At 53.3% G+C, this 27,930-nt stretch overlaps 11 protein-coding genes across 11 annotated transcripts; 6 read left to right on the plus strand and 5 right to left on the minus strand.

Moving 5' to 3' along the window:
• Positions 1-1,320: 1,320 nt before the first annotated feature.
• Positions 1,321-1,793, plus strand: GUITHDRAFT_152567 (hypothetical protein; the record flags this gene model as incomplete). The annotated part of the gene is made up of 1 exon (XM_005832709.1): positions 1,321-1,793. A coding segment is annotated over one exon (331 nt), but the record flags the coding sequence as incomplete, so codon positions are not given.
• Positions 1,794-1,808: 15 nt separating this feature from the next.
• Positions 1,809-2,603, plus strand: GUITHDRAFT_94509 (hypothetical protein; the record flags this gene model as incomplete). The annotated part of the gene is made up of 1 exon (XM_005832710.1): positions 1,809-2,603. A coding segment is annotated over exon 1 (657 nt), but the record flags the coding sequence as incomplete, so codon positions are not given.
• A 702-nt stretch (positions 2,604-3,305) lies between these two features.
• Positions 3,306-5,020, plus strand: GUITHDRAFT_86908 (hypothetical protein). Its single transcript, XM_005832711.1, has 11 exons — positions 3,306-3,497; positions 3,701-3,838; positions 3,900-4,039; positions 4,092-4,118; positions 4,235-4,283; positions 4,329-4,398; positions 4,443-4,496; positions 4,547-4,599; positions 4,646-4,702; positions 4,748-4,821; positions 4,889-5,020. Exons 1-11 carry the CDS (start codon positions 3,450-3,452, stop codon positions 4,947-4,949), a joined length of 771 nt encoding a protein of 256 aa, XP_005832768.1. The 5' UTR covers positions 3,306-3,449; the 3' UTR covers positions 4,950-5,020.
• Positions 5,021-5,044: 24 nt separating this feature from the next.
• On the minus strand, positions 5,045-6,007 carry GUITHDRAFT_108240 (hypothetical protein; the record flags this gene model as incomplete). The annotated part of the gene is made up of 4 exons (XM_005832712.1): positions 5,045-5,164; positions 5,354-5,422; positions 5,460-5,470; positions 5,593-6,007. The coding sequence occupies 4 exons, from the start codon at positions 6,005-6,007 to the stop codon at positions 5,045-5,047; spliced, it is 615 nt and encodes a 204-aa protein (XP_005832769.1).
• A 903-nt stretch (positions 6,008-6,910) lies between these two features.
• Positions 6,911-7,838, plus strand: GUITHDRAFT_70980 (hypothetical protein; the record flags this gene model as incomplete). The annotated part of the gene is made up of 4 exons (XM_005832713.1): positions 6,911-7,127; positions 7,204-7,438; positions 7,524-7,696; positions 7,747-7,838. 4 exons carry the CDS (start codon positions 6,911-6,913, stop codon positions 7,836-7,838), a joined length of 717 nt encoding a protein of 238 aa, XP_005832770.1.
• A 277-nt stretch (positions 7,839-8,115) lies between these two features.
• Positions 8,116-9,720, minus strand: GUITHDRAFT_163138 (hypothetical protein; the record flags this gene model as incomplete). The annotated part of the gene is made up of 10 exons (XM_005832714.1): positions 9,692-9,720; positions 9,217-9,287; positions 9,094-9,160; positions 8,945-9,038; positions 8,721-8,849; positions 8,639-8,676; positions 8,507-8,595; positions 8,350-8,448; positions 8,202-8,293; positions 8,116-8,148 (listed from the first exon to the last, which is right to left on the minus strand). The coding sequence occupies exons 2-10, from the start codon at positions 9,233-9,235 to the stop codon at positions 8,116-8,118; spliced, it is 660 nt and encodes a 219-aa protein (XP_005832771.1). The 5' UTR covers positions 9,236-9,287; positions 9,692-9,720.
• Positions 9,721-11,665: 1,945 nt separating this feature from the next.
• Positions 11,666-12,801, plus strand: GUITHDRAFT_157808 (hypothetical protein; the record flags this gene model as incomplete). Its single annotated transcript, XM_005832715.1, has 2 exons — positions 11,666-12,538; positions 12,682-12,801. 2 exons carry the CDS (start codon positions 11,666-11,668, stop codon positions 12,799-12,801), a joined length of 993 nt encoding a protein of 330 aa, XP_005832772.1.
• Positions 12,802-15,377: 2,576 nt separating this feature from the next.
• GUITHDRAFT_86912 (20S proteasome subunit alpha type 3) lies at positions 15,378-16,783 on the minus strand. The gene is made up of 5 exons (XM_005832716.1): positions 16,738-16,783; positions 16,219-16,301; positions 15,635-16,171; positions 15,526-15,583; positions 15,378-15,472 (listed from the first exon to the last, which is right to left on the minus strand). Exons 1-5 carry the CDS (start codon positions 16,756-16,758, stop codon positions 15,419-15,421), a joined length of 753 nt encoding a protein of 250 aa, XP_005832773.1. The 5' UTR covers positions 16,759-16,783; the 3' UTR covers positions 15,378-15,418.
• Positions 16,784-19,969: 3,186 nt separating this feature from the next.
• GUITHDRAFT_108245 (hypothetical protein) lies at positions 19,970-23,782 on the plus strand (the record flags this gene model as incomplete). Its single annotated transcript, XM_005832717.1, has 1 exon — positions 19,970-23,782. One exon carries the CDS (start codon positions 19,970-19,972, stop codon positions 23,780-23,782), a length of 3,813 nt encoding a protein of 1,270 aa, XP_005832774.1.
• A 979-nt stretch (positions 23,783-24,761) lies between these two features.
• Positions 24,762-25,337, minus strand: GUITHDRAFT_108246 (hypothetical protein; the record flags this gene model as incomplete). The annotated part of the gene is made up of 1 exon (XM_005832718.1): positions 24,762-25,337. The coding sequence occupies one exon, from the start codon at positions 25,335-25,337 to the stop codon at positions 24,762-24,764; it is 576 nt and encodes a 191-aa protein (XP_005832775.1).
• A 1,222-nt stretch (positions 25,338-26,559) lies between these two features.
• GUITHDRAFT_40202 (hypothetical protein) lies at positions 26,560-27,237 on the minus strand (the record flags this gene model as incomplete). The annotated part of the gene is made up of 1 exon (XM_005832719.1): positions 26,560-27,237. A coding segment is annotated over one exon (678 nt), but the record flags the coding sequence as incomplete, so codon positions are not given.
• Between the last annotated feature and the right edge of the window lie 693 nt (positions 27,238-27,930).

Below are 27,930 nucleotides of genomic sequence, written 5' to 3' on the forward strand. Positions count from 1 at the left end.
GGAGGGGGGAGGGGAGAGAGTCGAGGGTAGAGGAAGGGAAGAGGAAACAATTTGGGAGGGAGGTACGAGCTAGTAGATATTAGCTTCTTCAATCGGAACTTGGCCAGCACAGGAAGGGTATTGTGTGGATTTGAGAGATCCTGTTGATCGAGACGAGGCTGGATGTTATCCGTTCCAACCGACGGTTCTCATCCTTCTGTCTTGATGCTGCCAACAGGATGGAATGAAGGCAACATGCCGGGCGATCCATCGCGCACGATCTTGAGCCAGGAAGGGACCTTTGACATGTTATGAGCTCCTAGCGGTCAGGCATGAGGGTCCCTGTGCCTGCTGTCCTCCTCCTCCTCGTTTTCTCGTTGATCCCAATAGAGGTCGGAGGGGTGCTTGATGCGACTCTCGAGACAGACACACAGTCCTTGACCACGGTATACTTCTCCCTCGGCGGTCCAGGATGGCTGCGACGAGCGGGTACGATGACTGTAGGAGGAGGAGCATGCAGGAGTTGACGGCCTTGACAGGATGGGAGATGTTGGAGCAGGCGCATGACCAGTTCGTCGACGTGTTCGATGTCGACGGCAACCAAGTCCTTTCGCCCCAAGAGATTAAGGAAGGGCTGAATGTGAACTACGTCGGATGCAGATTCCCTCCCTGCTACCCGACTCTGACCGTCCCCAACCCGCTGTTCAAGATCCCGGAGCCTCCCAACAGATATTTCTTGCAGGAGTTTGGCTTCACGGACAGCGAGGTCCAGGCCTTAGTGGTCAAGGCAACCAGCGAACGTACAGACCCGATCCGAGGTCAAGCCAAGGTCTACAGTTATGTGATGTTTGCTGCCGCCTCCTTCTCCTGCACCTGCTGCTCCTCCTTCCCTATCTCAGATTCGACTCACTCACTCCCCCTTCTCGTCTCATTGGCTTCTCAACTTTCTTCTCTACTCCGGCACCTCCCTCCCCTCACTTCCCAAGGCCTCCCCTTCCCCTTTCCTCTTTCGCTTCTTTGCTGTATCCCTCTTCGCACAAGGCCCTTACGGCCTCATACAGATCGACGCGAGAGACAAGAGCTTGGATGGTCTTGTCCTCTTCAAAGAGTTCTTCTCGACCTTCATCGCCTCCGACCCTTGCCTCGACGGCTGGTACGGCGTGACCTGCAGCGATCAGGGTCGCGTCATAGGCCTCTCCTTGCAGTCTAACCAGCTCACGGGCATCATCCCTCCTGACATCGGCAACTTGACCCTCCTGCAAGGGCTCCACCTCGGCAGCAAGGACCGCAGCAGCCTGTCGAGCAACAACATCATGGGCGAAATCCCCAGCACCATCTCTCAAATGTTTGCGCTGCAATCGCTCTCCCTCGACCACAACCTCCTCACAGGCACCATCCCCGATGCCATTGGCGAGCTGACTAGCCTGACGATGCTGGACCTCGGCTGGAACCGCCTGCATGGCCCCCTGCCCAACATCACGCGGCTGACCGGGCTGAGCAGGCTCTACCTGGACCACAACTACCTCAACGGGACGGTGGAGGAGCTCAGTGAGCTGACAAGGCTGGAGGAGGTGGACATCAGCAACAACGACTTCGAGGGGGACCTGCAAGCCCCCCTCCTCGGCCTGCCCCTCCTCCAGTCCGCCTACTTCCACGCCAACCCCAAGGCTAGCCTGCACGCGCAATTCTCTCCTCTCATTGCTGGTCTCTCAGCCCAGTACGCCAACAACCTGGGGCGAACAAGCAGCTCAGCTCTCGTGCAGGACAAGGCCGCTCTGCTCGACCTTTACCAGAGCAGCGGGGGAGGCGGCTGGTTCATCAGGTTCGGATGGGAGGAGCCTCTGTCAGACCCGTGCCTGTCCTCCTGGTATGGTGTGGAGTGCGACGACGCGGGGCGGGTTATTTCCCTGCTTCTCAACGGGAACAACCTCACCGGCTTTCTGCCCCGCAGCGTCGGACATCTCGCGATGCTCTCAACGGCCAACTTCGCCAAGAACCGGCTGCAAGGCAGTATCCCTCCTGAGGTCGCCTCCCTCAACCGGCTGAGGTACCTGGACCTCTCCTCGAACCAGCTCGTTGGAGGGGTCCCTTCTGCCCTGGGAGCCGCGCGGGAGCTGGAGACGCTCTTGCTCAACGACAACTTCCTCACGGGCTCCCTCCCTCCCATCGCTGACGGTGCCTGGACTCGCATCCACAACGTGAACCTTGCGAGGAACAGGATGCAAGGCAGTATTCCTCCCTCCCTCGGCGCCCTCCGCAGCATCCAGTACCTTGACTTGTCGAGCAATCTGCTGCTGGGATCCTTGCCGGGGTCGATGGGGTCGATGTGGAGCTTGAAGGAGCTTCGGCTGCAGGACAACCAGCTGTTCTCCGAGCTGCCGGCACAGTGGGCAGGGATGACAGAGCTGCGGGTGCTCAATGCGGCAAGGAACAGGCTCTACGGGAGGATCCCAGGAGCATGGGGGCAGGGGATGCGAAACTTGAGGGCTCTCATCCTCCACTCGAACCGCCTGAACGGAGAGATCCCTCCCTCCCTCTTCAGCATCAGGTTCCTGCAGCAGGTGGTGCTGAGCAGCAACCTACTGGCCGGGGAGATTCCTTCCTCCATCGTGCAGGTGAGCAACTCGCTCGCCCTCCTCGACCTCCGAGACAACCGGCTGAGTGGCAACCTGCCGTCCAGCCTGGCGAACCTCAGCAGTCTCCTCTTCCTCGACCTGTCCTCCAACATGTTCTCCGGCTTCCTCCCTGACTACTTCAACACCTCCTCCCACCTCCTCTACCTGGCACAGTGGGGCAAAGTCCGTCTTGCCTCCAACGACTTCGCCTGCCCCGTTCCCACCCAAGGCGCTGCAAGATCTGCCACCTGCTCGACTCGCAACTGCCCGCTGGACTGGGTGAGCAACGGGACCTCCTGCGTCAAGTGCAGCCCGGGGTATAGCAGAGGTCGGGGGATGGAGAAGTGCAGCCGGTGCATGCAGGCGGGGAGGAAAGAGGAGGAGCGGGTGTGTGCGGTGTTCTCTGCGGACTGGCAGCGAGTTATGACGAAGCAGAACGAGACGGGCGCAGCTGTCAAGTGCATCCTCTGCTCTGAAGCAGCAGCTCTCAACCTTTACGTCCTCCCCGAGCTCGACGCTCAGTCGCTGCCGGGAGAGCCGGCAGGAGGGGCAGGGGGCTCTCAGCATGATGTCCTGAGCTACAACGGCAGCTCTGCGTACCCCGACGGCACGAGGTATGTAGGGGAGGTCATGCTTGGAGCCCCGCACGGTCGAGGGACGATGACGAGCCGGCGAGGGATGTACGTTGGGTCCTTCCAGCTCGGAAAGAGGAGCGGGAGGGGAACGTTCACAACAGTGGAGGGGGACGAGTTCGGGGGGGAGTGGGGAGACGGCGGGAGGTTCTTCGACAACACAGGGACGAACTGGGGAGGAGTTCTCAACGGGAAAGGGTACGCGCGGTACCGATCAAACGCCATGGTGGCCTTACGTGCGATTCTCAAGGGCGTGATGCGACCAGAAGAGGTACGGGAAGTTCCCTTCCTCCTCCTCCTCCTCCTCCTCCTCCTCATCATCATCATCATCATCATCATCATCATCATCATCATCATCATCATCATCATCATCATCATCATCATCATCACCCTTCCCTGACTACGAACATCACTTCCACCTGTTTCTGCTCCTCTTGCTCCTGCTCCTGCTCCTGCTGACCTGCAACCATCAAGGTGGGGACTGCGGGAGGAACGTATGAGGGGGAGTGGTTCGACGGGGAGTGGGAAGGGATGGGCTCTTTCTCCACGGCAAACGGCGACGTGTACTTGGGTGAGTTCCACAGAGGGAAGTACCACGGACGAGGGATGCAGGTACGCCAGATGATGATAGGATGAGAATCGAAGCTTCGCAGACCTTGAGTGGCCCCTGTAGGAACTGCAGCTTGGAGGATTCTACAAGGGCTGGTGGGTGGAGGGCAGGAAGGAGGGCAACGGGACGATGTTTTATGCCAACGGCGACATCTACGAGGGGGGCTGGTTGAGGGACACGCGCCATGGATGGGGAAAGTTGTGGTGAGCGTCTGCTGGGCTGTTGAATGCTCCAGAGCCTCACCAGCTGGTTCAGGTTTTGGGATGGAAGAGTCTATGAGGGGTAAATACCTGTCAACTGCTCTCACCTTCCCTTTCCCCCTGCCCCTTCCCTCTATCTCTCAAACTCTTCCCGTCCTTCCTCCCTTCCACAAGGGCCGGTGAAGATGACTGGCACAGGTACTGGCGCTATGGTTTAAAGCACGGCTGGGGTAGAGAAACGATACAGGTCCTCCTTCTCTCCCCAGCTCTGCCTTACCTGACGAGCTGGCAGAGGACCGGGCAGGTCTTCGAGGGGAAGTGGCAGGACGGGTTGCGATATGGGCACGGAGCGATACACTATGGTAGGAGACCCGGCAAGTGGGGCGAGGAGCTGACCAGCTGCAAGGCAACGGCGATGCTTTCTATGGCAACTTCGTGGACGATGAGCGGCAAGGAGACGGTGATCCGTTTCTCCTCCTTCCTCCCCCCTGACTCAGCCCGAACCCTCAGGCGTAATGCACTATGCTGATCCCAACCTACGGGACTCAGGGGCTGACCTCAAGGTGGCCCTTCTAACTTGACTAGAACAGCTCAGCTGAACCCTAGCAGGCTAGCTTCATGTTCGGAGAGCCACGGAATGCCTTCAGCCCCATCGTCATCCGCAAGGTGAGGACGGCGCAGGGGATGTTTGACAGGCCTGACAAGGCGCAGGGCAATTTGACCGCTGGGAGCATCACCATGTACGTGCCGCAGGATTCCAACCAGATTGCCGACAACGCGCTGGAGTGAGTAGAAGAAGGATCCTCCTGACTGCATGTGAAGTGGAAGGGTTGCTGAGTGATATCATGGCAGGTACTGGGGCATCAGCAACACCAACTATCTGGTGGGCACAGGGTACGCAGGAACGGGTTAGAAGAAGCCCCTGCTCAGAACCAGCTACATGTTCATGTCTATCATTGTCAAAGTAAACGATCTTAAACGGTTAGTTGGTGAGCTACAGGTAACATCTTATCGCAAGGTGGCCAGCATGGCCTCGAGCTGGGCCTGCATGGCTAGCACGTTCTGAGCTGCTTTCAGCCGCAGGTGCTTGGGGAGTTTAGCACATGCGTCAGGATTTGCCAGATTTACCTGAATCAACAAGTGAGAAGGAAGAGGAGACAGGAGAGGAGAGGAGAGGACACAAGAGAGGAGAGGAGAGGACACAAGAGAGGAGAGGAGAGGAGAGGAGAGGAGACGAAAAGAGAGGAGTAAGAGAACGAGGTAGAAGGCAAGAGGTGAGAACGAGCAAGGCAGGACGAGACGATGATTGAGACTTACTGTCTCCCCATTCGATGATCCAGTAGCGATCTCGAACGCGGCAATCTTGTTCTCCCCATCCATGATCATCTGCCATTCAAGTCAAAGGCCCTGGAGACCACCGAACCGAATCCTCGCCTGAGCTGTGGCATCTGAGTTCATCGTCGAGAGAGGAGAGCCTCTAGAAGACAGGATGGACTCTCCTCTCTTGGGCAGTCGCATGCAAGTGGCCAAGCCTGGTCCTCCGCCGCCATGTTGACCCGCGGGAGTGAAGGGAAGTGCGCTGTTGAAGATAGGTGTCTGGGGGACCTTGCTTGTTCCAGCCGCGGGGGTTGCTGTGATCGCGTTCTGTCGCGTTGCTCTCCTGGTGGTTCGCGGAGCAGGATCATTCTCCACGCCCTTGCCGCCATCGGAGTCCGAAATGTTGGAGATCTTGCATGTTCGGCGCGTGGTCCTCAGCACCGTCGTGGACCCGTTGGGGTTGTTGATGACTCGGAAGGGAGTCTGAGGGGGCAGGTCTGGCTCCTCCACCCTAGCCGAGTCAGAGCCACCAAACGTCTGAATGAGCTGCTGGAGCTCTGCAAGCTGTACGTCTGAGGAAGAAATCCCTCCCTGCGAGAAGAACTCGGATACTGTCATCCCCCTCACCTTCTTCGGAAGCTTCTCCAGGAGCATCTTGTATTCGCTCCTCACCCAACTTGCCATTCTCTCCGCATCGCTCTTCAGCATCTGACATCTCGAGTCGACTGTTTGAAAGACACGTTTCTAGTCAGAACATGAAAATCCGATCGCAAAATTTTCAAAAAATGCATCGCAACAAGCCCTGACTTTGTGATCTCAAGTGTGCCCCTCACAAGGATGAAAAAGCGTGCAACAAATACAGAAGAACACTCACAATCCTTGTCTTTCATGAACAACAATCGTTCATTTCATCAGAGTGCTGCAAAGGCTCTGCTTGCATCTTTGGAGCCACCATTCCACCAAGTCGGACATTTCATTCCACAAGAAGGAAAGAATTTAAGGGTGGAGAAACAACAAAACAGCCAGGATTTCATCAAGATCTCAACACACCTTCAACGTCGAGCTCTTCAACCAGTGCTTGCAGCTTCGCCTCTCCGTCATCCTGTCCCTCCTGCCGCGGCTTCCTCCTCACCGGCATGTTTTGAATTCCGAGCGACCGTTGGCACGCCGAGCCCGCCTCCCTCTTGAAGATTTTGGGTGAAACTCGATCCGCCTCAGGGAAGTTTTTAAATCGATTGTTTTTAATTTAGGATGGTTTGGTATTAAAAATAGTGACAAGAACGAATTATTTGCTATATATAGAAGGCGAAGCAGTGCCGGTGACGGGGCATTTGTTCTGAACGGTACAAACTAAAACTATATATCAAATTATAAGTATTTATCTCCATGTATACATAGATGTAAATGAATTTGGCACAGAGAGGACCGGGTGGTAGAGGTGGTAGAGGTGGGGGTCCCGGAGGTTATAAAATGGAGGTGGGGGTGGAGGCTTCGAGAGAAGCGGATAGCGCAAGGAGAACAATGGAGTGGTTGATGGGAGCTCAGGGAGCGGGAGGGATGCCGGGCATGAGAGCCATGGACTGGAACAGCCTTGGAAAGATGGACCAGCTCACTCCCCAGGTGCAGAGGCACCTTACCAAGGTCTATGCTGCCCTCTCGGGGGCGCTGCTCGCGGCTGTGCTGGGAGCCTACTACGGGTGGAAGTTTGCGGTGACCGGAGTCTGGACTCAGATCGCCTTGTTCGGATGCATCATTGGGCTGAGCATGATTCAAGGTGAGATTCATGATGGAGTGATAGTGCCTTGTGAACTTAGCGCTGTGAAACCGTGTTTGATAGCAATTTTTCGTAGATGTGTATAATCGGCTCATCGTTTTCCATGCCGCTGGCTTCCTTATGGGATGCAACTTAAGTCCTCTTCTGGCTATGGTCGCATTTCACAATCCTCAGCTGATAGTTACTGCTCTCATGGGAACTGCCATGATTTTTATATGCTTCTCCCTATCTGCAATGTACGCGAAGCGTCGTCACTTCCTTTACTTGGGAGGCATGCTTGGGTCCGCAATGTCGATTCTGTTCACCTTCAGGTCAGCATGTCATTCTCCTCAACATTAATCCCCCCCTCACCTCTTGTCCTCTGCGTGTCCCTCGCTCAATGACTCGCTTTTCCAGATTTCTCAACTTCATCATGGGTGGCACCTTGTCTGCTGGCCTTTACGAGATTGAGCTCTACGGAGGATTGTTCATGTTCATGGCGTATGTCATCTTCGACACTCAGATGATTATTGAAGATGCATATGCTAATCGCAAGGACTTTGTCGCTCATGCCATGGAGCTTTTGATCGGTAAATGCTGTTCATTGCCGCCGGTTTGACACTAACCTGTTCGATGCAAGATTTTGTTGCGATCTTTGTCAGACTCCTTGTAATTCTTACAAGGAATGCGGAGAGGAAAAGGGAAGAGGAGAGACGTAAGGAACGTCAATAACTGGAGCATCGTCTACGTTTTTTAGCATCCTGCTGTCGTGTGATTCAAAACTACGAATGAATTAGGAGAGTTTTTTTTATTTCTGCTGCATTTCTTGAACTACCAAAAGAGAAGGAACCAAAGAACGAAGAGGAGGAGGAGGAGACCGTCAAAGAGTGTCTTCACTTCAAATTCATCTCTTCTAGGATGGCATGTCACCAAATAGGGTCAACGAATGCATGGTTTCCGGGTTACAACACAATGCCACTCAGATTTTGGACAAGCTTCGATTCTCACGTCACATTTCTTCCTGCCAGATTTCATCTAGGACCTGAGAAATAGATGATCAGAAGGCCGGCATCAAGACATCCCGGAATCACGTACCGGAATCAAGTCGTGGAGAGGGATGGACTGGGAAAATTCACTCAATTCAGGATCTTCCATCTCATCTGCTATGTCCGCGTATCCCATGCTTCCTGTTCACGAAGCATTTTACAAGTCGAACCAAACTGAGTGGTGTTCGGAAAGCAACCTTTGGAGTTCCGCTCAGACTTGCGCTTGCTGTGCGCCAATTCCCTTTCTTCTCTCGTTCCACGCCACTCCCTTCTGACAGCTTCCCAGACGATGTAACCTTCCCACGCAATCAGATTGTGGAAATCCTATGTCAATCGTTCAAGACAAACCAATACCTTTGTTCAGAAAGTCTTCTTCATAGAACGGTCCAAGGAACGGAGTTGATTCATCCTCAGCATCGGACGATCTGGCTCCTTTAGCGACACTACAGGACCATCACAATCGATAAAGACTGTCTTCTTGACAACCTTGAGCCTTTCTGCCGACGTGATTGCTTATCAGAATCCTGTTTCAGATCTTAGAACAATCTCCAGCCCAGAATGTCCTTACCCTACTCCTGTTACGTCTTGTAGCCTCCTCTGCATCCTCTTGCCTCGTTCCTATGTATAATGCCCTCTTTCCATCACGAACTTGTGCGCCGCTTCCCAGAAGCCCCGTCGGAGTATATTGCGATCTCCCCTGCCCCAAGAGACACGTCAAAAACAACCATGGCTGCTAGCCAAGTGTCTAAGGGAGCAGCGGGCACAGCATCCCAGTCTTTCTGTGACAATTACCTTCATGTACTCGTGGATATGCATGTACTTGAAAACCTGCAAGGGTCTTTGATACGTTCCAAGCGACTCAGCGTTCATAACTTGCGTTCTCGCTCTTGTGAAACAATGTGTCAACGTTTACAGACACGCCCATTGTATGTACAACTCACTTGGAAGAAACGTCCCCTGCCCAACTATTATCAACATTCATTTCCAATGCGTGTGAGTAATCCGAAACTGAGACGTGATGGTCAAAATGATTGCCATACCGGTGAGTGCAAAACGAGACTTACTCATTGGATTGGCCGACATCTTAGAAAGATGACAAGAGGCTTACTTCTTTTCTTCAAATTATGCTATCAAGCTGTGGAATGAGAAGTGAAATGTCAGCGACCAATTCAGACGCTCTACAACTACATATCAACCCAACACCCGAAATACCGCAGATCAAACACGAACAAACTAAGAACCAGAAAATCGAACATGAACGATCAGACGTAAAGTAAAATTGGTATCAACAAAATGAGAATTCAGGCAGAGTCCAAGAATAGTTCTCGTCATTCAACAATTTTTGGATCCACAACAAGGCCCGGCACAGTCATTGGTGTACAAAGGAAAAATCAAACAAAATGAAAAAGAGCGAAAATCAGTGTAAGACTTGAGAAATGAACTTTACAAAGCAACTAAAAACATGATTATCTCGGCATTCGCGCCATTCCTCGCACTCTCACTCCTCCCTCCGCCCCCTCCACCTCCACATTGACCCACCAGCCTTGCATAGGCTTCGCGCCTTTTGCAGACTCCATAAGGAACCACGACGGTTCCTTATATTCACGGGATGGTTTCTTCACGGTTTCTTCTCGTGTTTCCTTATGGAGTCCAGCAAGCCCGCCTCATGCCATCGTCGGAACGCACCCACCCTTTACAATTTACCTACCCCACCTACCCATCATGTTCTACCAGCAAGATTTTTGAGGGCACCCCTACCTATCTCTCACCACCCCACCATTCTACGCCTGCTAGGTCGCTCCAACAAAGATTCCTACCCCTAGCCTCCTTTACACCGGTTTGTTCCTACATCTCACCGGTAGGGTAGAATGAGAAAACAACCGGTACTGAGTACCCCTTTCATCGAATTCGGGTCCATTTGATGAACGAAAAGACGAGATTCAGTTCCACCACCCATCCCATCCATGAGCGGCTGAACAAGCACTACCCTAGCAAAAAGTACCCCACCTACTCAATACAACACTGACTCTATCCTCATCTTATATCAAAAGCCACCCTACCCATGTCATAGGCACCCCACCCATCATCAGGGCTGCTTTCCTTTCTGCCACCCCAACAGATTCAGTACCCCTACCCTCATATAGAGTGTAGCGCCTCCCCACCCCAACCGTCAACCACCTACAATAAATACCACCCACCTTCAAGTCCAACAATGAAACATCTTATCTGGGATCACCCCTGTGATTCAGACTCAAGTACCCTAGGAAATGTTTACCCCCACCCACCACGAGAAATTTCTTACCCACCCCATGGACGGAGAAAACCACTACCCTACCCTTCAGACTAAAATCAAACCCACCCTCCCCTCGATCTCCCCCACTAGCACTGATTCCCGCATGCTAACTGCGAGGGAGGGTGGAGCAGTGGGAGGAGGCGACTTGCACAACTGAGCATAGTCGCATTCAAACTTGTTCCGTTCCTCCTACCCAACAGTTTCTTCTGTTTAGCCCTCTCCTCTTCTGTCTCGGTCTTGCAGTGCATTTTCACGGTACTGAGAACGCAAACGAAGCTATCAGGAGGCGAGCAGGGCAGGATTGTCCCCCTACCTTGCTGTAGGCCTTGAGAATAGGTGAGAAAGACTCTCGGCACGTTGCAGGTGAATGATTTGTTGATTTCCTAACATCCTTACCTTGTCCGTCCTGTTTCTTGCGTGCACGAACTTCCTCTAGTGCGAGATCTTGCAAAGAGCTTCTAGAAAGCTGCCCTCCTCCTCGCGCCAATTGTTCCATGTGTCCTGGTGTCCTGATTCTTGTACTAACGCTTAAATTAGCTGGAATCTAAAATGGTGCGGCGCATGAACCATCCAAAGTATGTGTCTTCATGCTGATGTGATTGGTTGCTGAGTTGCAAGTGCAGCTTCGGCAAGAACTTTGCGCAGCAGGCAAAGGGGGGCATCGCGCCTACCCAGCGCGGCAGGCTGGGTGTGAATCAATATAATAAGGTCAGTGGCCATGACTATCTCAGCGGTATGCTCCTTGACTTCCGGGATAGACATGGAGGAAATGGAAAGATACGAAAGTGTCCCGCGAACCCATGGTGGCGTGCGGTGTTTCGTATCGCAGTCCCGGGAAAGACATGAAAGCCATGGAGGTCCAGACTCAAAGAATTTGTCAGAACCTCAGCCAGCAGAGCGTGGAGTTCATGGCAAGACGTATGGTGCATCCGACGTTCCGTGTGAATTCCAGCAACGACGGTGTGACATCGTCACGAACGCACGATCTGGTCGCTTTTCGTGTGCTCTGCTCAATTTCACCAGTACATGCTCGATCCTTGAACAGAGGAGTCTGGACTGAAGGGCGGGTTCTTGTGCTCTCCCCTTCCTGGCAGAGATGTGAGATGGTGAGGCTGCTCTCCTCGAAGCCAAAGATGGGCGCGGAGGAGGAAGTTGACAAGGGCACGTTGGTCCTGCAAGATCGAGCCAAGCAACAGGTCTCACTGCCGTCCAAAGATTCGATGACATCGAGCTCGGATGAACCGAAGCCATCTTGGTTGGCAACCAAGTGGGCGCATGTGAAGCATGAAGCGTACCACTATTGGCTGGGAACGAAGTTGCTAGGGAAGGAAATCGGCATCTGTGTCGGCATCCTCAAGCAGATCTTGAGGGGGGAAGAGCTGTCTCGTCGTGAATATCGTCAGCTCAGAACGACGTCCACTGATCTCCTCAAGATGGTTCCATTCGCCATCATCGTGCTTGTTCCTTTCATGGAGCTAGCGCTGCCTGTCATCCTCTGGGCGTTTCCTGGAATTCTTCCTTCGACATTCCAGCAGGAGTGGAAGAAGGAGGATGATATGAAGAGGAAGTTGAAGGCTAGGATCGAAGTTGCTGGATTCTTGCAGGACGCGATGAACGACATGGCCAAGTCCATCAAGATGGTGGAGGCTGAGGACGGCACAGCCGAGAAGTTTGTCGAGTTCATGAAGAAAGTGCAAAGGGGAGACGCGAGGGTTTCAAATGACGAAATTATCAAGTTCTCCAAGCTGTTCACGGATGATATCACCCTGGACAACGTGGGGAGGATGCAGCTCGTAAACCTCTGCCGCCTGCTGGACATTCCCGTCTTCGGGACCGACTCCTTCCTCAAGTATCGCCTGCTCGAGAGGATGCGAGCAATCCGCAAGGACGACAGGATGATCGAGATGGAGGGCGTAGACTCCCTGAGCTTCTTCGAGCTCCGCGAGGCCCTCATGTACCGAGGGATGCGATCGGTGGGCCTTACAAAGTCTGCCTACAAGAACATGCTGGAGAACTGGCTTGACCTCAGCCTGAAGAAGAACGTCCCCACCACCCTCCTGCTCATGTCCAGAGCCTTCAAGATCACTCAGAATGTTGCGGACGAGGACGCGCTCAAGGACACGATCCAGGCCATGCCCAGCGCCGCTATGAAGAGTGCGGAGGCACAGGCCGCTGAGCCCGATAAGGTGGGGGGAGAGAGGAGGGTGATGGAAGAGTGGATTAATGGGATGTGTAGGTGCTGGAGGCCAGGAAGAAGCTGGAACAGATCCAACGCGAGCAGGAGCTGATCAAGCAGGAGAGGATCGAGAAGACGGAGATGATTCTTGCCGAGCTGCATTTGTCTGCTGGGAGGTGAGCTCACTCTGGGGTTTCGATCATTCTCATCGTGACCCTCTAGGTTCCTGGATAAGAATGCTAGCTCTTGGCTGCAAGACCGCATGGGTCAGATCACTCTGCAGATACAAGACGGTGCGGAGTCAGGGGAGAAGGATGGGAATTAGTGCTTGTGGCGAGGGCGAGGGGCGAGGGAAAGGTCGAAGAGCGTGCAGTGACGGTTTTGGTGGAGGGCTGGAAGACACCGTTTTGTCTTGCCGTGACTGTTGCTTGTCCTGCAGGACACGATCATGAAGGGGAAGCTTCTCCCGATGCGGAGAGCAAGGAGAACACGAAACTCGCCAACATGCGAATTCAGTTCAGCATGTTGGAAGACCAGCTGCTTGACACTCTCAGAGAAGCTCTGCAGCCCAAGTGAGTGGGAGTAGAAGTAGGATGATTGATACCTTGACGTTACTGAGACGAGTGCCCGAACCCCTGGAGGAGAGATGAGAGGAGCAAGGTTCACTGACGGTCCTGTAACAGGTTCGATAAGCTTGACTTGAAGTCAAAGCAATACTTCTCAATCCTCCGGGCCGAGCTGGACTCGAGAAAGGAGGTTCGAGCGAGGAGGAGGAGGATACGGGAGGAAAGCCACTCTTACAACTAGTCAACAGGAGCTGATTCAAAAGATGCTTGCTGGGCCTGAAAAGGAGACGGCCAAGCTTGAGGCAGGAGAAGGCACGGAGGAGGTTCAGACAGGTAGCCGCCAGCATGCACGTGAGGCCACCGGGCTGAAGAAGATCTAACAATCATATGCCAACAGCACAGGTCAGGATGGAACAGGATGTTGTTACCATCGACGCCGTAGCTGCTGAGGTGGAAAGGAGGAGGGGGGAAGGAGTGAAGCTGAGATGACGCAACAGGAGAAGCCAAAGAGCATCCCAGCTACGAGCGAGGCGAAGCACGAGGCTTCCCTCGACTACAAGACCCTTGCGGAGGTTGCTGACGTCATCATGCTGCTGGCAAGTAAGCAGGGCGCGACGACGGAAGAAAGAGAGCAGGTAGGACGACCAAGAGGTTGAGGACTGGCTGACGCTGGTTCAGCTCGAAGACTTGAGGTCGCAGACTCGGCACACGGACGAGGAGCTGGCGAGCATTGACATGAGGGACGAGAAGCTGACGGGGAGAAAGTACGTGAACGCCCTCATCGCTCTTGCTCGTTATCGTGCTCATCCTCATGGCGCGCTCGTGGTGGTGGTCAAGTGACTGTGTGCTCTTGCAGGGAGACGAAAGCTGTTCAGATCCTCAGGGATCGGGTAAGAGCCTTCGATGGAGCCTCCCATTGCTAGCGGCGGCCCTCCGCTCACTCCGCTGCAGGTGAAGATGATGATGCGGAACTTGGACCACGACATCTCGCGGGTCGGGCATGAGGTGCTGTAGCAGCTGCTGTAGGAGAACAGGGGAGGGCTGAACGCTGGAGTCCCCTGGCAGATCGGGGACAAGTTCTACTTGATCGACAGGGATGGCGATGGGATCATCTCGGAGGACGAGCTCAAGGATGCAATTCAGGTTTGTCAGGCAGAGAGTGAGCGAGCGAGCAGACTGACGTGCTGCCGACCCTCCAGGCTGTGCTCAAGAAGAAACTCAACTCGGAGGAGCTGGCCGCTGTCATTGCTTTCCTCGACGTCTCCCGGGTACTTTGTTGTGGAGCAGGAGTGTCATTCTCATCCCTCCTATCTTCAGGACGGGAAGATCGACATGCTGGATGTGCAGAAGATCGCTCACTCATTTGCCAGCGCGAGGCACGAGGTAGGAACCAGTGCTCCCCGTCAGCTCGTGACCTTGTCCGCAGCTGCTGACTAGTGAGGAGGGAATCGCGCATGTCAAACTCCCGGAGTTCATGAACGTTAGCAGACATCTCCGTCCTTTTCCTCGCATCCTGTCGCTATCAGCTGCCGTTTTCTATTCTCCGTCCCTCCTCTGCCTTTTCTTCCCTCCTCCCACTTCACCTCCTCTGTGTTCCTCGCCTGCTCCTCCGCATGTGTGTGCCCTGTGCTTCCCTGCTGCTTTTCTCCTTCGACTTCCTCCTCTTCGAGTTTCTCACGCTGGGCTCAGCAACCCGTTGAGGATCTCACGGACACGCAAGCTGCCATGTGGGGAGCACTGCTGGAGGAATACAGAGACAAGGTGAGACGAGAGAGAGCTGGAATGGCTGGGCAGAAGCTAAAATTCTCCAGATTCGGGAGCAAAAGCAGCTGCTTGATACGGAGAAGCGTCTTGAGGTGGGAGGAGGGGAAGGAGGGGTGGACTCGGGATTCACTTTAGCTGCAGAAGGAAAGATTTGCCAAGGAGAAAGCGGCGCTCGAGGAGGCGAAGGCAAGTTCATTGAGGCTCTGTTCCGAGCTTACATGCTTGCAGGCATTGAAGGAGCAGGCGACAAAGGAGCAGGCAGGAAAGGAGCAGGCGCGGGAGGGCGGTGCATGATTGAGAAATGAACGTTGAGATGGAGGATTCACAAGGCATGACCACAGTGAGAACAAGATAATGCAGCAGGACACAATAGAGCAACATTCAGCAGGTAGCAAAGCAAACTGAGAAAGAGAAATGAAATTATTTGCAAGTCAAGGAAGTCTATTCCACCTCTCAGATTAAAAGTTTCACTCGTCGTCCATGTCCTCCTCCAGCGCTTTCTTCGCCTCCTCCTCAGCTTGCTGCAAGCATGTCAATCAGCCATGTGAAGGTGAAAAATCTGCTCGCACTCAACCTGAGCAAGCTCCTTGGGAACCATCTTGTGCTTCCATCCCGATTCCTCACATATCCAGCTACACAATTCAAGTCAACAATCAGCACACTCCCTCGCCTCCTTCACCAACCTCAACTCAAGCTCGAAGTCCTTATCCTTGACGTCATCGTGGACTGAGTGGATGATCCTGGCGACCTCCTTGAGCACTTCTCTGCATGTCGTCTCGTTCAACTTGATCTTCTCCATCTCCACCTTTGCCGGCTGCTTCCCCTTGCCGATCGCGCAACCAAAGTAGTTGTAGGTCAACCCCGAGGGCTCAATCATCCAGAGGAAGGGTCCATCCTTGTCCACTCCGCCGATCAACACCGAAGCTCCGAAGGGTCTCACAGACCAGTACATTGTGTACGCATGCACAAATCCAGCTACTCTCTCCGCTAGAACTTTTCCTGGGATGGGCTCTCCATAGAACTCCTTGTATGAGGCAGCTTCATCGCGCGCCCTGTTCACAAGTTGTCTTCCATCTGCCAGCAAACCAGACACAGCCATGCCAACATGATCGTCGACGGTCAACAATCTTCGGCTAGAACCCTCAACCAGCATCTTCGAGATGACCAACTTTTCGAAACCCAACACAACCCCATCCTTGCAGCGGACGCCTACAGCAGTGCTGCCAACAGGATGTCAGAACAGTACACGCTTCTAGCGTACACTTACCCACTACTCTCCACAGCTTTCCCAGCATATTCTACCTGAAACACTCTCCCATCTGGCGAGTAACTTGTAGTGTACAAGTCGTACTGTCATGTACAGTCAGCGTTCACACAAAGGAAATGATCTTTGAAACTACTGAGTTCAATCGCTCGTCTTCATTTACAAGACACAAACGCATCTTCAAACTTTCAAGCTAGATTGACCTACCTACATTCTCATTCTATGGTTAGCCACATACTGCCGAACCCTTTCACCTAATCAATTGTAGCAACAGCAGCCACATTTTCATTTCTGACCATTAAAGAGGAACACGCGAGAAGAAAAACAAAGATGTCCGTTCTCCCCTGGTTCCAACCACAGCATGACAGCGAGAAGGACCAGAATCGTCTCTCCTCTCCTCCTCTCTCCCTATCGAATCCACACCTCTCCTTCAATCTACTTCCTCCTTGTCACATACTGTGTTAGATCATCTTCTTCTCCTCCTCCTCCTCTGTCCTTCTTCTCCTCCTCCTCCTCTCTTACCCCAGTGCCGATGGAGCTCATTGCCGCCGGATGGAGATGGACACCTGGCCAGTGTTCGTTATGTGATCGTTACATAGTTCGTTATCACGACGTTTTAACGAGACCGTGCAGTGAGCGCCGGTTGCGCCGGTACCGTAGCCTTAAAAAGGCCCCGGCGAGGCCGGGCCGCGGTGTGACTCCCGTACGGTCCGATCCGATCCGATCCGGGCCGATCGGACGGGCGGGGTCGGGGCTTCTTCTTGCAAACTGCTGAGCGTCTCATTCGAATCCGAGTGCAACCCCATTTCTGACAGGCTCGAGTACCCGACGGTGCCAGTGACCGGCCGCGGCGGCCGCTCCCGCCCGGGCGGCCGGGCCGGACGGTGAGTCACTGTCAAGCCCGGCCGGGCACTGAGCCTCCGAGCCCCCCGGGTGTTGAGGCAACTGATCAGAGCAAGCCTCATGACCTCAGGTCATGTCAACTGAGCACTCCCGGAGGGCCGCCTGAGCCTCCGTCGATGACCGTGTGGCTCTGTGCCGCACTGACCGTCAAGCCGCTCACGGACTGAAGGACAGCAACAGCTACCAGGTTGAATAGGGACGGCGACGTAGGAGGATCACGAAGAAGACAGCAAGAATCTAGGACCCATGGAGAACAGCACTGATGTGACTGGCAGGAATAACGGCTGAGAGCAACTATGAGTCAACTCGACAGGAAGCGTTGGATGAGAATCGAAGACCGTCTCATCATGTCAAGGCGGCCTATGACTCTCTCCACGGTGACTGCCGGGAGCCTCCAGGCTAATCAGTAGTCACGGTGATGGGGCTAGGACGGTCGGACTTGGACCGGAGTCCGATCGAAGGACCGTACGGGGCATCAGTACGGTAGTACGGTACTACGGTAGTACCGCAGACTCAGTACGAAGCCTTCTGGCAACATCGGCAGTGATCGCAAGTATCATCACCGTATACTCAGATACTTCAAGTGACTGTCTACTTCGTGTGAGGAGAGAGTTCCAATGGAAATCTCGACATATTCTAAAATTTTGGGCCGCAGCGCCTCACCGGGGGCCGGGCCTCGGAGTGCCAGATGCCTGTTCAACGGTTGTCATTTACATAACAGGCTTGTAATCAGTCACTTGAGGATATTCAGTCTCAAGACTTTGGGGATGTGACTTTGGGTGCGGCCGGGCTGGCGGGGCGGCGGGAGCTGAGCCAATCCGGCGAGCCCGGCCGCGCCGCGCGTTCCGAGTGACTGAAATGGCATTACCGGCCGCAGTGTGAAGGTGACTCAGACCGCGGACGGTGAAGTGACCCGGGGTGACTCCGGTGACTCTGGCGTATCAGCGGCCCCGCCGCCGACGGACTCGTGACTCGGTCCGTTTGGCGGGCCGGGCGCGGCCCGGCCGTCGACTCGATCATCGGATAACTGCATTGAACATCTTTGAGTAAAGAACATCATGGCCCGGTGTAGTTACTGCACGGCACGTTTTTAGTCTGAAACCTTAGTAGTCACCAGTACTAGTAGCTAAAAAAAGAAAGCGCATTCCCCCTTGACGTCTACGTGACAACGATGTGGGGCTGCTCCTACTGCGAAGTGAGGAAACAGTCTGGCAGCGATGAGACGCTTGTTTGCTTGACCTGCACGTTTGATGGAGATGCTTTCTTTGCTCGTCTACACTCACATCCTCATATCATGCTCCTTCCGCTTCTGACTCGACAGGCTCCAGATTGGGCTCATTGGGCTCCAGTTTGGGCTCCATTCAAGTACCAACGACTTCACAACATGCGTAATATCAAGGGCTGCAAGGGGATCGATTTGCTGACATTCAATTGTCTTCATGGCGTTTCCACATGTGTGAATGGGCGAGATAGGCGGTAAGTAGTATCTTTATTGGAACTTCCCATTGTCTAGCTGACATGTATCTTCGCGTTTTGGCCGGTTTTCAACCTGGATGGTCGTCGTGAATGGGACTGGATAGAGTGTAAGTTAAAATTTCGTCATAAGCATCCAGGGGATGATGAGACTGACATGTACTTGTGTTTTCATGGATGTTTCATCGGACGGGTCGTGAATAGCGTGTAAGTTATCATCATGACGATTTGGCTCGCTGAACTGTGGTGTTGCAATGTCTGTCGTTTGTCATCGGATGGGCGATGAATTGGGCATGGCCAGCGGGTAAGTCAAGATCCGATAAAATGCGCGGTCAGGGGAGAATTAAACTGACATGTACTTTGTTTCATCGGATGGGTATGGATGGGGCTGGATAGGAGGTAAGCGAGCATGAAGAAAGATGAGTTAGAGATGGATAAGGACTGACATGCATTTCGCAAACTCCATTGTTTTGGCTTGAATGGGCCATGAATGGGGCTGGGCCGATGACAGCCGGTAATTGAGGAAGATGAAAGTTGTGCTCAACGATTGGCTGACGTGCTTTTGTTCTTTTCGAAAATGAAAATCGCTTCTGGCTGGAACTGGAAACAATTGACTGGATAGGGAGTGAGTAGCATTTGCAATGATGCGGTCATGTTTACATTGCATGTTTTTTCTTGAAATCTTCTTGTCTCGGTTCGCATGAAAACCTATGCTCCGGATAGTTTGTAAGTGCCTTGTTGAAAGAAACAGTATGCTGACACGTATCTTTGAATCGGTTTGGGGTGTGAATGGGGCTGGATAGGCGGTAAGTGAGTATGATGAACGATGCGTTGAGGAGACAACAAGCTCAACTGACATTTGATTTTGCTTTTTCTGTCGTATTTTCTGTCGCTTGGGGTGTGAATGGGGCTGGTTAGGAGGTAAGTTATAATCATGAAAGAAGCGGAACTGACGTAGTGTACTTATGTCTTTTCGTCGATTATTTGCGAATTTACTGTTGGTGGGGCTGGATAGAAAGTGAGAATCGCTCAGGGAGCCGTATGTTGGCTGACTTGTATTTTTGCAACTTCCTTCACTTTGGGCTGCTCGGCTGAGGTGCGAATGGGGCTGGATAGTGGGTAAGTAGCGATGATGAAAGATGCGTTCACAGAACGATAGGGACTGACGTGTACTTGGATTGTGTATTTATGGGTTTCTCATCGAATTCATTGTTGGTGCGGCTTGATAGAAAGTAAGTGAGGACGATGAAAGATGCGCTCGGGGAAAAATGTTAGCTGACATGTATCTTTTCCATTCGGTTTGTTGCTGTCATGATTTGGGTTCTAGTGCTGCATTTGCTACCTCGACAATAGGTCTGAAGATGAAAGGCAAGCATACATGTGTCAGCACTGCAAGGATCGACGCTCGTGCATGCACAGCCTTGAGCAAGAACTTGCATCAGAAAGACCCAGCAGGCAGGACGCCATCGCTAAGATCGAGGAGGTCCGCAAGCACGTTAACAACGTGGGAAAGCAGTTTGCCGGGAGACTGGACCTGGTCAAGTGTCATTACATCTTCGGTATGCAAGAGATAGATACCTCTGCTGTCGATGAAGTGAAGCAGCTTCTGTCTGGGGGGGAGCTCGGGAGCTGCTACAACAGCAAGGAGGGTGAGCTTGACATGTCTATCAAGACGGACAGCATGACACGATATGTGATACGAGATCTGAGAATGAAGAGCCTGCCTCCCTGGATTGCCGATCTCGGCATCCCTCTTCGAATTATCAACGTGTCCGGCAACCCCAGCCTCTCTCGCGTTCCCTTGGATGAGCTGTGCAGCATGGAAGCTAGCCTGAAGGAGGTCAAATGTGAGAACTGTATCCGCCTACAGGTGCCTCCCCCCGAGATCGCCAGGCAGGGAGGGGCAGCTGCCCTCAGGTACCTGCAGAGTGTCAAGAGAGACGGCGAGGCGAACAAGCGGATCAACCTCGTCCTCATCGGCAACGGAGAAGCAGGCAAGACGAGCGTCCTAAGAGCTCTGAGATCAGAGGAGGACAGGGCGGACAAGATCGAGGTAGACAGGAGGACGATCGGGATAGACCTGCACGAGTGGAGGCCCGAGGACGCTGACGGGCTGACGTTCGACGTGATGGACTTCGGGGGCCAGCAGATCTATGCCAAGACGAACCAGTACTTCATCGTGAGGCGGGCCTTGCACCTACTGGTGTGGAACATAAGGGCGAAGCGAGACGAGCAGAGAAGTGCAGACGACAGCGAGGAGAGCATGGAAAAGCTGAAGAAGATGATCTCTACATGGCTGCGAGCTACTCAAGCGCGAGTGCCGGGAGCGAGCATATTGTTGGTAGTAACGCATATCGATCTTGCGGAGGCAGGAGAGGTGGAGCAGCAGTGTGAAGAGGTGAAGGCATGCGTGGAAGAGGAGCTGAGGAAATTGGCAGAGGATGGAGATGAGAATATCCTGCCATTACATGTGATCAACGGAGGCAAAAGCGTCAGGGTGAATTGCCTTGAGGGAGAGGGGATCAAGGAGCTGCGGCAATTGGTGTGTGAGAACGCGAAAGAGCTGCTGTGGTGGGAGGAAAGAATTCCTCGATCTTATCTGAGACTGAGAGAAGCTGTGGAGAATCGAAAGTTGGAATCTGTTTCGTACCTCAAGGTAGAGGAGTACAAGAACATGTTGGAAGAGTCAGGAGTCGTCGAGAATGAGCACAAGGTGGCGACAACCTTCCTGCACGACATGGGCGTGCTCAAGTACTTTGGTCATGAGCTGAGTCTCGATCATCGCAAGGCAGACCATGACAAGTACTCCGTCGAGGACACGGTCTTCATCGATCCCGTGTGGATGATCGACGTGTTCAAGGGCGTGATGCGACATGACTGGCAGCACCTCCTTGACTTCTTCCAGCAGGACCCGACCAAGTCCAAGAAGACAAAGAAGCTGCTGCACCTGGGTATCATCGACGAAGTCATATTCGAGTACTTGTGGCCCCAGCAAGACAGCGACTTCTGGCGCGAGGAGAAGGCTGACAAGATATCAAGATCGGCAGAGGTAGGGTTCATCAAGAGCCATGTGGACGTCAAGGAGGCGGTAGCTCTGCTTCGGGGCTGCGACCTGGCGCACTTCCTGGGCGAGGGGATGAACGACTTGAAGGATACAGACAAGAAGAGCAGAGAGCTGCTGTGTCCCGGCATCATCCCGTCGTTCATACATGAGCACAAGCGAGCAGTGACGGACAAGCAGTCTCTCTGCGCATCTGTCGAGTGCGAGTACAACATCTTCCCTGCCGGCTTCATCGACAGGCTGGTCGTGCTGTGCGCTGCTCGACACTTTGAGGTAGACTGCAGCGGTACGATGGCGGTGATGAAGGGCTGGGGCCGGACGCTGCTGGTGAGCTGGCGGGAAGACAAGGACCAGCACGTGCTGATAGCAGATGCGTCGACTAAGCAGCAAATCAAGAACTTGCAAGAGGACTTGAAGCGACTAGAGGCTTTCTTCCCGGGGATGAAGCGGAGGAGATACGCAGACAAGAGCTCAGGCCAGGAGGCCGTACAGGTTGGGATCTTCACGCATGGCGAGAGCTCAAGAGAATGTGCGAGGGATATTGCAGGAAAGGTGAAGAACATTTACAACGCGGAGAACCTCCCTCTAGATCTTACTTGTAGGATTCATCAATGTGACAACAAGCATGGGGATGATGCTGATGAATGTCTTGTGAACATTTTATGTATATCGACAGAGTGTCTTGATGAGCAGGGAGCTATTCGAGCAGAAAGCAACTTCTGCAAGCTATGGAACAGATTGACAGCGAGCAAAGCGGTTATCATCCCCGTCGTACTGACAGATTACTACGACGAGCAAATCAAGTCGAAGAACAGGTTCAACGAGTGGTGGCCGCAGGAGATACAAGGGATGGAGCGATACAGGATCTTCCACGCATACCAGGAGAACGATGAAGTATCGATGCGAACGTTGTACGAAGGCATCATCAGGAAACTTCATCAGGGACGAGGAAGCTTCGAAGACTTGTACGACGTCACCAGTCAGAACGAGCTTCTGTGCAAAGATTGCTTACATGAGTCTCAACCTGCCTCCAAAGGCGATCGAACTGTTGGCACGTTTGATCTGTCGAAGATCAAGACGATGCTAGAAGAAGAAAGCAAGGGTATTGCAGACACACCGCAAGGGCTCGAGCAGGAAGATATCCTCAAATACAAGGTCATGATGAACACGATCAGCTGCACAAATGGTCATGAAACATCCGTCAAAGAGGTGCTGGCATTCAATGACTCTAGCTCCCCTTGTCCCCTCTGCTTGAAGGAGAAGAGACTCCCGCACTTCTTCAGCCGACCCAAGTGCTTGAGCATGCTCGCTCGCGACCTGACGGCCAAGATTCGCTGCGACGGATGTCAGAGGGAGGTGGAGGTGCTGGACGTCACGCCGCCACAGGTGTTCTTGAGCTACCAGTGGGGGCACGAAAACTCGACGCAGAAGATGGTGAGGGAGGTGAAGCGGTGGATCGAAGAGCAGACAAGCTTGCAGTGCTGGTTCGACGTGGAGGGAGGGATCAACCCCGGGGAAGATCACATGCAGAAGATGGAGCTGGGAGTCTCGCGCTGCGAGGTGTTTGTGGTCTTCATGAGCGACAAGTATGTCAAGAGCGCCAACTGCAGGAGAGAGTTTGCTCGGGCGTGTGAGGCAGGGAAGTACATCATCCCTGTCTTGGTGCCGGTGCTGTTTGAACCAGGTCAAGACTCAGATCGTTTAGAGTCCGAGTCAGGCTGGAAGGGCGACCACAGGCATGCAGACGACTGGTGGAAGAGAGTTGCAGTCATCGAGGGGAGCGGAGGAGCTGTTCAAGAGGTCAAGGTCGATTGGAGGCGTCTGGCGGACTTCCCAAAGACCTTTGAGATTGGAGCAGAGTGGCTAGAGCAGCAGCAGCAACAAGACAAGGCCGAAGGCGGTTTGAACATTTCAAGGCTTGAGAAGCTGGTGGCAGCAGTGCAGGCAAGGGTCTACCGGGGAGGGGTCGTGTTTCACGAGGTTGCTTGTTTGGTTGTGGCTGACTTGGGCTTGACATGCGATGAGCAGCAGGAGAACTCATTGCTGAGGTCGTTACATCGCCAGAAGCATCTGTTCGACTGCATTCTCCGTCGTATCAACTTGATGCAGTCCAGATTCCAGACGAAATGATCTGTGGCACGCTTGCTTGAAGGGAGACAAGGTCGATTTTTACATGATAGCTGGGTTGTGTGTGATGAACCTTTGCAGATTCCTTCTCACATCCTTGTGCAATCATGATGTCTGTCTATCCGATCAAACTTCTTCCTCCTCACCTAATTCGTCATTCATCATGTTGCCCTCGATCAAGGAGACAGCAAGATGATTTATTCAGGAATGAGACGACAATCTTTGACGTCATCACCATATCTGGGGCGTCCTCGCCTCTGATGAATCCTTGCGCAACATCTCATCCAGCCTTATCAATGACCATGTCGAAAACCGCATTCACCAAGATCGCATACTACTCCAACTCAACAATTCTGACTTCCTTCCTATACATTGCTCCTTCGCACGCAAAAACCAACAAGAAACCAAGACACTCAAGAAAACAGCTTGTGACCTCTTCCTCCGACAACTTGAAGGCACACGAATACCAGAAGTTTATCAATGACCCTACTGACTACACACCCGTCTCTTATCTCGTACAAAAGACCTCCTTTAAGGCCGCTAACAAAGAAGACCTGCTCCCTTCCCTTGTCCGCACTCTCAGTCAATTCCTATGATGCTCCAACAAATACTCTGATACCCTTGCACTCCTTCAATCCAATGCATCGGTGTCGCCTCTCCACGTACCTATCGGCCGTCATTCTCGCAAGCGCGCAGCAACTTTTCAGCGTCTCTGCATGCAACTGACCCTCACCGCGCTTGTCTCCGGCGCTCGCCGGATGACGCCGCTCAACGCTCAAGCGTTCAGAACAGCTACTCTCCTTGCAAGCCGACGACGAGCCGCTCGGCTCCCAAGATATGGCCCCGGCGCCCAGCTCGGACTCATCCGCTTCCTCCTCCCAGCCGTCGCTCTCTCACCAGCCGCCGCTGGCCCCTCCCAATCCTCCCGCTGCTTGATCGCAGCGTCTGCTCCCGCCGTTGCTTCCCGGTCGCAGTCCAGCTCTCAGGGCGCTGCTGCGGTAGCTGCCTTGGCCGCCTCGCCTGGGTCTCTCCCCGGCGAGGCGCGCCGGCTCCGGACGGTCTGAGACGCTCCGGAGGCTCTCGTCGGACTTGTCTGGAGATCAGTCTCCTCAGTCCGACAGGTCCGATTACATCTCCACCTCTGCTGGAACCCCTTAGGACGGCGCTGCTGAGCTGGAGATGCCGACGGTCGCCGCATCCATGGTCCGCGCATTGTGTGTGTTGTGAGCTTCGACCTTCGGATCTTGTTGCTCGTATGCTTGAGGCAGCTTTGTGTGTTTTGCTTTAATAATAAATTTCTACATGTTTTGAACATGAACCCGTACTCCACCACCTCCAGCAGAGAAAGCTCGGCGTTGAGGGCGGAGACCTTGTTGCGCATGTATCCCGAATGAAACTGGTCGGTTCCAACAGGGAGCCCACCAAGAACGACCCCTCGCGTTGTGACGGGGAAGTGAAGAAGCTGGCGCTTCAAGCGTCGAGTCAGGTCTTTCTGCAGAGCAGACAGGTTGGGGAGACCATGCCAAGATTGTATGAAGATCTGAGACTCCCTAGACATTGAACGGCATCACATTTACTTCTAACGGTACGATAACTCACCGTCACGGTGGCCACGGTTGTGACCGCCGGGCACTAGTTACTGGACCACCGTCGGAAGTTTCAAGCTTCTCATGTCACAAGCCTCGAAGCTTCCTCTGAGCCATGCGCATGTCAATCCCAAGGTCGCTCAGATCCTTCTCCATGGCTTGCAGAAGCAAACCTTGCTCATGCGGAGACACTTGAGATCGTAAGAAGGAGCTCAGCTCGTTCAGCCTTCGACGATTTTGAATGTTCTGGACAACGTCAAACGTCGCGAAGACATCTCGAGACTCATTCAATCGACAGCTCGCAACGTGCTGATGTGCATCTTCTCCGCAGTCCTGCATGCAAAAGGCACAAAATGCACAGCGGCAAGAAGAGCATGTCAGCGCACAACAGCCGTCGAAGTCGACGAACGCCATGGAGCATCGCGGGCACTTGAGCGTCAAGATGTCTTCTACGATTCGCTGTCTGAGCTTCAGTATGTTCGAGTCTTTGGCTTCCTTTACGGCCCTCAGAGCCTCTTGATGCGTCCGATCCTGTTCGCGCAAGGCTTCTCTGACCAGTACCCCTTCTCGTGCCTTCAAGTATGCTTCGAAGGCCTCGGCAGACAAGTGCTGAGCCCCCTCTTTGACATCGAAGATCGTGAAGTCTTGACATTGACGGCATCTCACGAACAGACCGCTGTTGTCAAAGTCTGCTGCATTGTTGGGAGAGCACTGCTCGATGACTTCATGGTTCAGGCAATCTGAGCACAGAAAGTGCTCGTTGTTAAGACATCGCAATCCTTCATTGGATTGAAACTCGTCCCAACAGACGGTGCATACCTGCTTTGATTTGGCACCTTGTGGAACACGGCGTTCCAGAGTTTGTATCACATTCCTGTGTTGCAGCAACTGATTCTCAACAGCTTTCAACACATCGTCATCTATCTGCAGGGCCTCCGTCTTCTTGAGAATCGAATGCAGCCTTGCCTCTCCGTCATCGCATGCGCAGTACAATGCCTCGATGCTTCTCAATTCATGGAGCACGGAGAGTACGGAGGACAAACGCTTGGGATACTTGTCAACAGCAAGAAAACAGAGGCCTTGCAACTTCTCGATGCAACCTGCATCCCATGAACCGGCTCGACTATCAGCCAAGATCGGCTCTTCCTCCTCGAAGTATTTATCATACAAGTTGATGTCCTGGTTTTGAATCTTTCCAGTGAGCATCTCGAGCAGCACGATGCCGAGAGAGAAAACCTCACACTTGGCATCGAAGTCGATCCCTCCTCGGCTGTAACGGGGACACATGTACCCAGGAGTGCCGACTGGCAGGTTGCAGGTGGATGTGACAGTGAGCGAACTTCTGTCTACTCCGACAAACTTGGCGAGCCCGCAGTCGATGAGCTTCGGAGAAAGACTCGATGTGAGTACAACATTGTCACTCTTCACATCCCGGTGAAACACAGGCTTCGCGTCGTGAGAATGTAAGTAGTTGATCGCCTTTGCCAGTCCACAGCTGATCTGAATTCGTAACTTCCAAGTCAGTTCCTTCGAGAGATTGTCGTCCTTTAGATTTTGAGCAAGAGAGCCCCTCGCTCCCAGCTCATACACCAGGCAAACATGTGCGGGGCGTCCACGTTCCCCAGCATCTTCAGCATGATCCACAGAATAACCGATCAGTCTGATAATGTGTGGATGTCGAAAGCGGCTCAAGACGCTGATCTCTTTCTTCATGTGCTTGTCACCATGGTCGGCAAGAACATCTCGATTCAGCATCTTCACAGCAACAATTCCTCTGAAGGGTCGGACGGTGAGCAATGAGTCGACCACCCCCTTGTACACCTTGCCGAAGGCTCCTTCTCCCAAGACTCTGTCTTCGCTGAAGCCATCCGTCCACTTCTGAACACAAGGAAGAGGGATGACTGCTACTCGATCGTTCAAAACATCTTCTACCAGCTCCTTCTCCAAGGTCTCAGTCACGCTGGGCTCTTGCTGCTCTGCTACTCCACAACCCCTGCATGCCTCGATGTTCTTTCGCTGTTCGTTCACTCTCGCTTCAATTTCCTTTCGCCTCTCTTTCTCTGGACGATCGTTTGATCCGATGGCCTCCTTCCCACCTTCGTTCCGAACTCCGATCGCATCCTTCAAAACTTGTGGTGCATTCTGGCGCTCCTGACGCCCTTGTCTCTGGACGTGACCCTGTCGCATCTCCCGCACTCGCTCTCTTTCATGCTCTGCTCCTTGCCGTTCACGTTCTCTCCTGCCTTTGCAGAAACTGCATGCATACTTTTCGTAACTTCCATCCACCCATCCATGTCTTTGCTGAGACACGTCGGCACAATTGCAGCACCAGTAATCCGTGGGGTCCTTGGAAACCTTTACACCATTGCAGTACACATCACCCCCTCTTCTTCGGAAACCCCATGTACACCCCAGCTCTACATCAGCTGGAATATGAGAACCCATTCCCCAGTTGACACGACAACCACACGTTCTGCCAGGATCTTTGTTGTACGCATTGTAGATCTTGCAATGGATCATAGCGTGGGGAGCCTGGAGAATGCAGACGAAGACTCTCAGGTTCTC

Source organism: Guillardia theta (genome assembly GCF_000315625.1).
Source record: "Guillardia theta CCMP2712 unplaced genomic scaffold GUITHscaffold_33, whole genome shotgun sequence".
In the NCBI taxonomy this organism is placed as follows: Eukaryota; class Cryptophyceae; order Pyrenomonadales; family Geminigeraceae; genus Guillardia; species Guillardia theta.